The following is an 11,077-nucleotide window of genomic DNA, read 5'->3' on the forward strand; positions in this document are numbered from 1 at the left end:
AAATTATATTAATTAAATTTTATATAAATATGTTGAAAATATATATTTAGATGTCTATAAAAGGAAAAGAATCTCTTCTCAGCCCCCACCCCGTCACTCTCTTCCAGAAGAAACCGTTTTGTCTATTTTCTGTGGAATTCTCCAGAAATCACATTCACATGTTGTCTTATTTACTTTTCACTGTGTCTTCCCTCCTTTTTCAGTGTACACACACACACACACACACACACACACACACACACACACACACGGCATTTCTGGATTAAAAAATAAATAAAAAAGGCAGGAAGTACCAGAGGCCTTTTCAATCGTGAAAAAGACAAAAAGCTTCCTCTTTCTCTTACCCAAAGTCAATAAAGCAGGTGCTTTATGTGGTTGGCTGGCACATCCGCTCAAGAATAGTAATGGATTAAAAAATAAATAAAAAAGGCAGGAAGTACCAGAGGCCTTTTCAATCGTGAAAAAGACAAAAAGCTTCCTCTTTCTCTTACCCAAAGTCAATAAAGCAGGTGCTTTATGTGGTTGGCTGGCACATCCGCTCAAGAATAGTAACATCTCACAGAGAATCAACAGACACTCTTGATGAAAGGAGTCCCTGAAATGCCTTTGTCATGAGGCTTCCTGGGCACTGAACTACTCCTTCCAGTATCTGGCTACAGTGTCTATGAACATTTTTATCATAAAAAAGAGCATGCAGAGTCTGAAGGAAGGGGCTTTCTCTGCTCCGTAAGAGCAGGTTTTTCAAAAGCACAGAAGTCTAGTTCTGGTTTTTTTCCCTTACTTTTCAGGATGATTCTAATTTAGTATCTGAAACTCAGCCCTCTATTTCTGCTACAGCGGATAACTTTATTTGCCTCAGACTGAAATCTCTGAAGAATTCCTTGTGATGCACTTAAAACTATAGGACTGTTAGAAACAAAACACTTTTGGAGGTGAGAGAGAATCTCTTTCAAGGCTAAACTGCTTTCCATTTATGTGGTTTGGTTTTATAAATACCTGAAATTTGAGATTTTATGGCCTTTCTGATCTGTGAGTTGTAGGTTTCTTTTTTCTCCACATTTTTATATTTTACAAAAGCAAAACCCACCTTGAAGGATGGCCTAATAATGCCTCAGCAATATAGCAATCTGTGGTACGGACACTAGGATGCTAACCTCCAAGAGGTGTAAGCAACAACGCATCTCTACACACCAGTACAAACAATTAGTACCTCCTTTGTCATTGCCGGTCTCTGTGTTCAAGGTTCCAAGAAGGTGAAACCAATAAATAAGAAGCAGCTGAGGGTCATCTATACCCAAAGCATTTCAGCCAATCAAAATCAACTGAAGACACTTCAGCTCCAGGCAACTGTCTGGGTCCTCTCACCACTCCCCCGATGTTTAATGAGCAATTACTTTCAACAAAAGGAGATAATGCAAAGCACAGTAGGATTACAACCACCACTAAATTGTGAGGAGATAGAAATCAACTCATTCTTGTGACTTGTCCCTGTGCAGAGAAAGATAAGACTTGAGATCACTCTACAGATAGTCCACTCCTAAACAAACTTCAGGGCAGTTCCTGCACATCAGAAACTGCGTTATAAACTACTCTTGCATACTTGCACTTCTGTGAAAACCATATGAATAAATTTCTCATGTACTCTTTGTTCTTAGGAAATAATCTAATCTCTAGTTCTAATATCTCCAAGACATATTATTAAATGAAAGAAGATATAAAACAATAAGTATGTTCCCTTTTGTGTTGTTTTTTAAAAGTATACATGTTGTATATGCATAACTATGTCTGGAAGGAAACAGTGGTAATCTCTTTGAAGAAGAACCAGGGGCAGAGGTGGGAGTCTTACACTTCACTATACACCCTTTTGTAATGTTTTAAACTTCTACCACGTGACCGCAATGCTTTCTTCCAAGTTTTAATAATATATTTTAAACATATATGTATGGTATATTAAAATTAATTTTAATGTATCATAATGTGTATGCATAATTAAAAGATTATTAAAATTAATGCATGTGTGTACTCACTTAAAAAATAGTGCATTGTTTAAAAATATTTGAGAGGCGGGCATTAAAAAATATGAGATCGCAGAGGTAGGATTCTAGATCAAAAAGAAAAGGAAACTTAACTTTCTCTTCATTATTTATCCACATATTATTTATCTGTTTTTTAAAAATATTATTTTCATTAGGAATACACAAGAAATTTGATCTATGGCTACCAGAGAAGGGAGACAGGGAAGATTTCATTTTACTTCCTTTGGAATTGATTTAAAAAAAAAAAAAAACTATCTCTCTATTGACCAAAGAACAAATATTATCCAGTAGTAAATAAATTGATCTACACGAATTAAAAACACACACACACACACACATTGCTTAAAACTGCAAGTATAGTCACCTAAAGGCTTATTTTAGAGTTGTACAATTTCACCTGCATTCCTTTTCCCTAATACCTCTTTCCTATTCAGAAGGCAGGACATACACTGGGCAACAACAAGTGTGACTGGTGACAGCATGTTTTTGGAGAGCCAGAGAGATTTTCATCCACATAAGGTCTTTGAATCATAAATAAAAACTTTTTCAAGAAAACCAACCTGAATTGTTCAAAGTGCTCTATTAATAACAGAGAGCATAGCCTACATCTAATAAAAGGTCACTCCATTTTAGCCTCAGCTATGCTCGACAATGCCCAAGAATATTTTGGAAAAAGCCTTTTCTTGAATGTGTGAGCGTGACTTTTTGGGTCCTGAGTTCAATTTGATTCTACACACAAAAATCTTCTCAATTACCTTCAAATCTCCTTACATTCTTATTATGGATACAATAACCCATATTCTGGGAAATATAAGAAGGAGCTCTTGTGGAAAAATGTCACCTATCATATTTCTGGTTTTAAACCTCCTTTTCCCAACTCTAAACATCCACACTCCATCATAGGTGCCTAAGTGCCACTGCACCTTCTAACACCCTATCTGGTTTGGAGTCCTCCTCTCTACTCTGTTCTAGTCTTCACTATTCAATTATGGCTCTGTTTTAAAATACTTTTGCCAAGCTCCAGTCAAGAAACAGTAACTAAGAGAGCAATATGATCTGTCCAAGTCTATCCTTCACCCAGAGATAGAAGTCTGAAACTTCATATTTTAAACCAGAAGCTGAATAGTGAAGGCTAAGGAACCACATTCAATCTACAGATGCTTTTCATTTGGCCTGTAGTGTTTAACAAAAATGCTATTGCCAACGTTTAAAAATCAGAAATTTAACATAAAAAATCTGGGTCCTTGTGAAAAAACTGGAAGATCTAGCAATATTAGGTCAGCTTTCCCACAAGGAATTAGCTGGAGCTAATTAGTGGCTGTCCACTTTAGATGGGGTATGTGTTCTTCAATTCAATGTACTCTCCATTACTTCACCTTCAAACTAAATCCAGAACCCAACCATTTCATACCACTTCACTATAACCTCTGTTACCTTCACTGTCGCAGCCAATATCATCTCTCACCTGGATTATTGCAACTGCACCCTAACTATACTCTTTGCTTTCCTTCATATCCCCTTTCGAGACAGCCTCTTAATACAGTAACTATAGTGTTCTTGTTAATAAGCATAAATTATTAATTCATTAAACAAACATTTATTGAGCACCCATATATACCATTATTCTAGTGCTTAGAATACATCAGTAAACAAAAGGCAAAACTCCTGCTTTCATGGAGGTTAAACATTATTCTCTTGCCCATGGACCAAATCTGGGACAATATGAGCATCAAAATAGATATAGTAATGTATAACCTACTGAATAATTAAAATCTGTGCATACAATAATAAACTAACAAACAAAAAAGATAGAATGTTCTTCCTCATAGTAAAATGTCAATTAATAAATACAGATGGAGTTAGAAAAATCACCATTTTGTAACCTACATGGTAATAACTGATTCAGACTAGAATCATTAATGGATGTTAAAGCCATTAGGCAAAACTCTGAAGAGGAATAGTATATTTACTGAGTTTCACAGTATCTCCTCACAAATTATTTAATTACAAAGGGGAAAAGGATAAATTTCCAGTTAACAAATCTGGCAGACATCATCTTAACCAAGTGACCAAATTAACATTACCAAAAAATGGGACAAACTGACATGATGTCCCTCCTGTGTTAAAAATAGACATTATGTACCTACTCCTATAATGCACTGAGAGAATCACATCACTTCTGTGACATTCCAGCCAAAATTTATAGCTTGACTCTAATCATGAGAAAACATCAGACAGATCTAAACATAGGAACATTCTACAAAATACCTTGCCTATACTCTTCAAAAAAAAGTCAATTTCATGAAAGACATAAGGAACTGACAACTAAAAGCAATGCACGTTATGGACTAGATCCTAGATAAGGAATAAAAAAAATTTATCATAACAGACACTATTGGACAATGGTGAAACTTTGAATACAGTATTGTAACAATGTCGAATTTCCTAAATTTGATAATCATAGTATGGTTACATAAGATAATGTTCTTATTCTTATAAAAGAAAAGCTGACGCATTTTGGAGTTAAGGGACATGGTGTCTATAATGACTCTCAGTAGTTCAGTTACATTCACACACATACAGAGACAGAGAAAGAGAATGATAAAACAAATGTGGCCAGTGTTAACAACTGGTGAATTGTTCTTCCAAGAGTTCTCTGAATACTTCTTGCAACTCTTTCATAAGCTGGATAGTATTTCAAAATAGTCAAAAAACTTAAAACCTCCAATGACTATGCATCTCAGAGTAATAAAGTCTTTACAATGGCCTAGAAGACTTTGTATGATCTGGCATCCTGTTAAGTCTCTAACACCATCTGCTACTATACTCCTGCTCTTTTGTTCCATTCCATTCACTCAGCTTCTTGAACAAAGCAAACAAGTTCTTGTCTTAAAACCTTTATACTTCATGTGTTCTTTGCCTGGAATGCTTTTCCCACAGATATTAATATGGGTCACTCAGAGAGGACTAATCACTCTATTAAAAATTGGAACTTTCCTTCCCTAAATACCATTCTCTTCTCTGTTTTATTTTTCTCCATAGACATTACGATCACTTTACATATTATAAATTTTATTTATTTAATCACTTCTTCTTCCTCACTAAAATTCCATTATAGGAAGAATTTTTACCTGTTTTGTCCACCATTGTATCTCTAGCCCCTGGAATAATGCCTGGTATACAGAAGGCTCTCAATAAATATATAGCGAATGAATGAATTTTACGTTGCTTATCTGGCTCACTTTATAAACATTAGTTTCCTTCTAATCTACTTTTTTCTTCAAATCTGCTGCTCTCATTCACTTAACCTCTCATTTATAAAAACAATTTAGTTATAACAAGCAACAGAAAGAAGCAATACATCCTGATTTTTCTCAAATATATTTTATCAAAAATATGAAGGTTCACTGTTTGTGAATCTTCAATTTTACTGTCAGACTGAGGAAGGGGAAGAAACCTGCAAAATGATAGAACAAGAATTGATAGAAAGTCAGCTTCCTATGACTATCACCTCCTGTCCCTCTTTTCAACATCAATCAGAAGGGATATCAGGGTTCTCCTCCCAGACTGGAGAGCCCAGCAGAAGGCTATGATGATAGGCAATTAGAAATGATATCCCTCTCATGTCCGATTGGTTTGCAAAAGATCTAGGTTTTCCCCAAATTATAACAGCTTATGACCTTTACAGTCAGCCCCACTGTATCTGATTTAGGAAGAAGGGAGGCCCTATGCAAGGAAAGAGCTCAAGTAAGCACTAACTTACGCTGTGAGTAGAGCAGGATTTGAAACTCCAGAAGAGCACAAGTAAAGAGTTGAAACACATTCTCCACCCCGAGCAGTTCAAAGACCTCTTTGACAGGAAAGTCAAATAGGGGAAGCTCATTGGTACTTGGTCTCTGGCAAATTATTGGCCCATAGACTCCAGAAAACTTCAAGGACCGGCCAGGAGGTGGGAGTGGCACCTCATAGAGTACATTGTATATGTAGCTCTCAAGGGGCAGTGGAGGGGGCTGAGGTGAAGTGACTGCCTGGTGAAGTTGTTCCAGCACACTACGACATGCTTTCATGAAGGACATGGGCGTGATGAGGCAGATGCACTTAGAGACATAGAGCGTGTCCCGGCTAATGTCGTAGGAGTTGAAGCGCTGCAACTTGGTTCCAGGAGTGCCTTCACCATCCTCCATGCCACTGTGGTCTCGGCCATCAGCAGGGTGAGCATGTAGGACATCATATTCAGCATTATGCATGTGGTAGAGTGTCTGCATTGCACTGCAGATCTGTTTGCTAGTCACCTCCTCATAAAATGTGAGGGCAAACCCAAATGTCCGAGAGCCATCCTCCCTGGTGATAATAAAGGCATGGAACTGAGGCTCCCTGGGATCAGCCTGGGTCTTGAATGCCAGCCCCTTGGGCATGCATAGCTGCAAAAGACAACAAGGAAACAAGTGGTGAGAACAGTCACTGCTGACCCTCTTTTCAGAACACCATCACTATTTATTTACTTTACAGAGCACCTACTGCAGTGAGTGTTTGGGATATCAAAATCAACACAACAAAATAACTGCCCTAAAGATATTCCATTGTAAGACACACACGTAAATAAAATGATAATGCAGTTATCGGGGCTATAAAGAAGTATATGCAAAGTGCTAGGGGAACAAAGAGCAGACGACTCAGCCTAGGAACATCAGAAAAGGCTTCATAGACAAGATTATGTTCATGAGGTAGACAAAGAAAAGAAGAGTATTTGAGGGGTAAGAATAAAATGCACAAAGATAAGGAGATAAAAGAAAGCTTGGAGAATTTAGGGAGGTGAATAAGCATGACAGCATGTATTGAGAGATGATGCTAGAAATATATCTAAAATCCAGACAGATACAACTTTCTACCTAAAAATAAAGTTTTAGACTATCAGCTTACAAAATTTGTCATCAATAAAACCTTTGTTCATAGAAAAAAAAAAAAAAGAGATGCTCGTTTCACACAAAGCAAGGAGATGACATAATCAGGATAAAGATGTACTTTTTCCACTTTAACTCAGATGAGTTATATAAAGAAATCTGGAAAGCTGATCGAATTGACCTGAATCAATCAGTCTCCATTTTTCTTTTACATAAACCTGACTATACAAATGAACTACCAGCAGCCCGAGTTAAAAAATACAAGGACCTACATTATGTTAATCTATTAGCCTTGAACTTGACTTCCCAAAGCCTAGGTGTTTCTAGAATACAGCATGTTAAAATGAAAAAAGCACTGGACTTGACATCAAAAAACTTGAGGCTAAGATTCAGTTATCTCATCTGTGAAATAAAGATTCCGCCTACCTTATAAGATTATTGTACACATCAAACAAGATCATCTTCTAAAAACTATAAAAAGCTATTAAAAATTAATAGAGGCAGTACAAAGATATGTTTGAGAACAGAGCTCTGGAACCAAAGTAGGGTTTTCAATCCCCAGCTCAATGGCTTCTTAGCCATGTGACCTTGAACACATTACTTAACCTCTTTAGATCTTAGTTCCTCATTTATAAATTATGTATATGTCTGTGTATATTTATTTAATACTATCTACATAAGGAGTATTATGAGGATTAAATAAATTAATTCATGTAAAATGCTTATCACAGTGCCTAGCACAAGGTAAACCTTCAATAAAGGTTAGCTTATTCATTTTTCTATGTCTTATCTAAAATTATGATGAAATAAAAATATCCATTTCTACCATATCACTCAGATATATACAACACAGATTGAAAGAAAAATGATTTAACCTCACTATTCATGTAATCTCAATGCTATAAGCAACCAATAGCTCCGTACCACAAAAAAAGTTCATTGACCCATTGCTATGTATTTATTTGACATAATAAAAACAGACTGTGACTTTTACTATTAATATATGTATTCTGAATATTTGGTATGTTGATCAAAAATGCAGAATCATGAACATTCTGCATATAACCCCTTTTTCAAAATTTACTTTGTAAATTCTCCTATGTGTAGTTAACAAATACTAACCATTCCCACTGCATCTTGGTCAAAGGGATTCCATTCTACATTCTCAGGATATCGTGCAAGGACCTTAGACTTAAATGTTCGTCTCAGTGGAGTCTGTTCAAAATTTTCTCCTGCAAAAAAAAGAATGAAGTAAATCATCTCCACAAAGTCCCTTGAAATCACAGGGTTATGAATGTCTGAGCTTGATAGTCCAGCAAGGTAGAGAAATGAAGGCAAAGCAAGGTACAGAAATGCCAACCATCTAAGAACAGGAAAAGTATTAACGCTATTAGGTAAGTAAAATAGCTGAAAAGTTTAGCATGGTTAATACTGGACACAACAACCTATCATTTTTTTCATTAAAATGAAAATGATTACTACAAACTCAATGGTTAACCTTAATGAGAGAAAGAGGAGAAAGCACAAGGAATGATAAAGGATTATATCCAACTCTTTTTTTCTTCTGAAAGCCACAATGAATTTGCTTAAAGTCAACTGATAACAGTAGAGAAGCCTAAATATTTTTAAGTTCTGAATAAAGTATGCATTTCTATGATCTCTGAAAAAATACAAAGGGACCAAAATATTCAAGAACAGTAAGAAAGCAAATTTCAAGGTAAATCTAAAAAAGCTATTTTGTCAATTCAGAATCATTTGAAATTTCTGAAATTCTCCTTTGTTTTCCCCTTTCTCCTCCTAAAAACATTACAGCATATTAAAGTAAGAGCATTATAGTGAAAAGAGGAAGAACCAAAGAACCCACCACCTAGAGGAATACAAATGCGAAAAATCTACTAGTCAAAAAAGGCACAAGAAAGTTAGAAGGTCAAAGGGTACAAAATGTCACTGGAGAGACATATGTAAGAGCCACCAGAAAGCTTTGGATATTCTCAATTTTGTTTTGTTTTTACCTTCAGTTGTACTGGCAATGAAAGGGCTGGCACCATCCCTGGCTTTAGAAGCCTGTATATACTGGCATAATGCTATACAACAAATGAAATAACAGAGTGTTATGATAAAGCAGTGAGATTCAAATTTTTTGACCATGACTCCAGTATGAAACAAATTTTTCATCATGAAGCAAGACACACGATAAGTATATATAAATTTACCTAAAACAAAATTTCACAATACTCACCTTTACTATGTGATGCCCTCTCATAATTTCTCTTACCATTAAAACCAAATATGTTAACTGCAGACCTACTAATAGTCACAATTCAATCTGAAAAACATTACAACAGTATAATCAGATGATGAGCTCAACAGATATCAATAAAGTGCTTTATCCAAAAGTATGCTGCCTCAAATATTGCTTTTCCTAAGGGGTTACTGAGTGGGGGACATATTAAATGTGCCTAAATATTTCAAATAAATTTAGTAGGAGTCATAGATACATATGTAGGAAACACAATCAAGGACAATTCAATTGAATTCTATACCTATTTGTTGAATAATCATGTTACACAAGAGCCTTAAGTATTGTGGGGGATAGAGATGAACCAGACGAAGCACCTATCCTCAAGGACCTTACTGTCAAATGAATAGGAAAAAGAACATATACAAATAACCACTTCACAGGGGGGTTATTATCAGGGAAGCTCAAGATCTTCAGTCTATTTGGTCTGTGCACACTTGCACAGGACCCTGTTCACATGCTCTAGTTGATAGAATAAATTCTGTGCCAACTATAGTGTTTCTAAGTTAGTTTGAACCCCAAAGGGACTGTTGATTACTAAGGAAGATGTATTTTTCAACAACACAGAATTGGGATGAACCTAAAGTCAGACCATCCTTCACTCTAAATCATCCCAGAGACATCACAAAAGTTTCTAAAAAAGATTTTGTAATAATTCTAAGGCAACTGTTCCAGAAACTAATGATTTCAGTCAGAAAGTTAATGCTTTTACAACTAAACTTTCACTTCCATTTTCTCTCAGATTATGTCTGTCATCAACAGAAGCTCACTTATTCATAATTTTCAACTTCTGACAAGACTCGATCTTCTTTCTGTTAGTAAAGCAAGTATAATTTCAATTCTTCTCATTTCTTGATCCCTTCCAAACTGATTCTTCTGAAACTTTTCCAGTAAATTTCATTTCTCAAAATATATTTGGTAACCTTCACTAAGGAAGACTGGCAAAATCAGCAGGCAGCTGGTACCAACAGTAGCAACAAAGCCCTTCAGTTACGCCGAGCTAGTCTCAGAGCTTCCAGCAACACCTGCAAAGAACCCACCACCCATGGCAAGCCTGCATTTACAGTACAAAGTAATTAAATGGCAAGCAGACAGCATAATGATTTTGTCTAAAGTCTGAGATTCTCAGAATGTATTTTTAAACTGCATTCAGCTCTGAGAGAAAATAAGGATGTCTTCTGCTAAGTTTCTTCACTTTTGTCAGTTTGCTCATTTCTTCCTTACCAGACTAGAAAATCCCCTTAGTAAAAACCACAAAATATAGACACATACAGTAAGTCCTCACTTAATGCCATCAATAGATTCTTGGAAACTGCGACTTTAAACAAAAAGACATATAATGAAACGAATTTTACCATAGGCTAATTGATATAAACTAGAGTTAAATTCCTATGGCATATTTCTGGTCACAAAAACATCCCCAAACTTCTAAATAAAGCCTCAAAACACTTCTAATATTAAACACTGAAACAAATGTGAGCTATACATACATTTAAGAAAGATTAACAAAAACAAGTAAGATAATTCTTTCCCAACCTGCTTATTCCAGTTCAGGGTCATGGGTGGCTGAAGCCTATACCCACAGTTCAGGGTACAAGGCAAGACTCACCCTTTCATCACAGGGTACTCAGACTGGGACAATGAAGACATGCTAATTCACCTAACGTGAACATCTTTGGGATGTGGGACGTACTCCGGGAAACCAGAACACCCAGAGAAAACCCACGCAGACATAGGAAGAACATACTAAATTCACACAGACAGTAACGCCAACCCAAAATCAAATTTCTTTCCCTCATCAATGTTATATTGAAACAACATTAAACATTATTTGAGGACAT

The 11,077-nt window shown here is 35.9% G+C and overlaps 1 protein-coding gene across 1 annotated transcript in view; it reads right to left on the reverse strand.

Annotated features, from left to right (window-relative positions):
• DENND5A (DENN domain containing 5A) overlaps positions 1-9,258 on the reverse strand; it is a gene marked incomplete at its 5' end in the record, with an annotated part of 55,719 nt that extends 46,461 nt beyond the window's left edge. Inside the window, 4 exons of the mRNA XM_015596386.1 lie at positions 5,800-6,457; positions 8,060-8,169; positions 8,950-9,021; positions 9,177-9,258. Coding sequence (XP_015451872.1) covers positions 5,800-6,457; positions 8,060-8,169; positions 8,950-9,021; positions 9,177-9,258 — 922 coding nt within the window. The remainder of the gene's footprint in view (positions 1-5,799; positions 6,458-8,059; positions 8,170-8,949; positions 9,022-9,176) is intronic.
• Between the last annotated feature and the right edge of the window lie 1,819 nt (positions 9,259-11,077).

Source organism: Pteropus alecto, unplaced genomic scaffold, assembly GCF_000325575.1.
Source record: "Pteropus alecto unplaced genomic scaffold, ASM32557v1 scaffold461, whole genome shotgun sequence".
Taxonomy (NCBI): domain Eukaryota; kingdom Metazoa; phylum Chordata; class Mammalia; order Chiroptera; family Pteropodidae; genus Pteropus; species Pteropus alecto.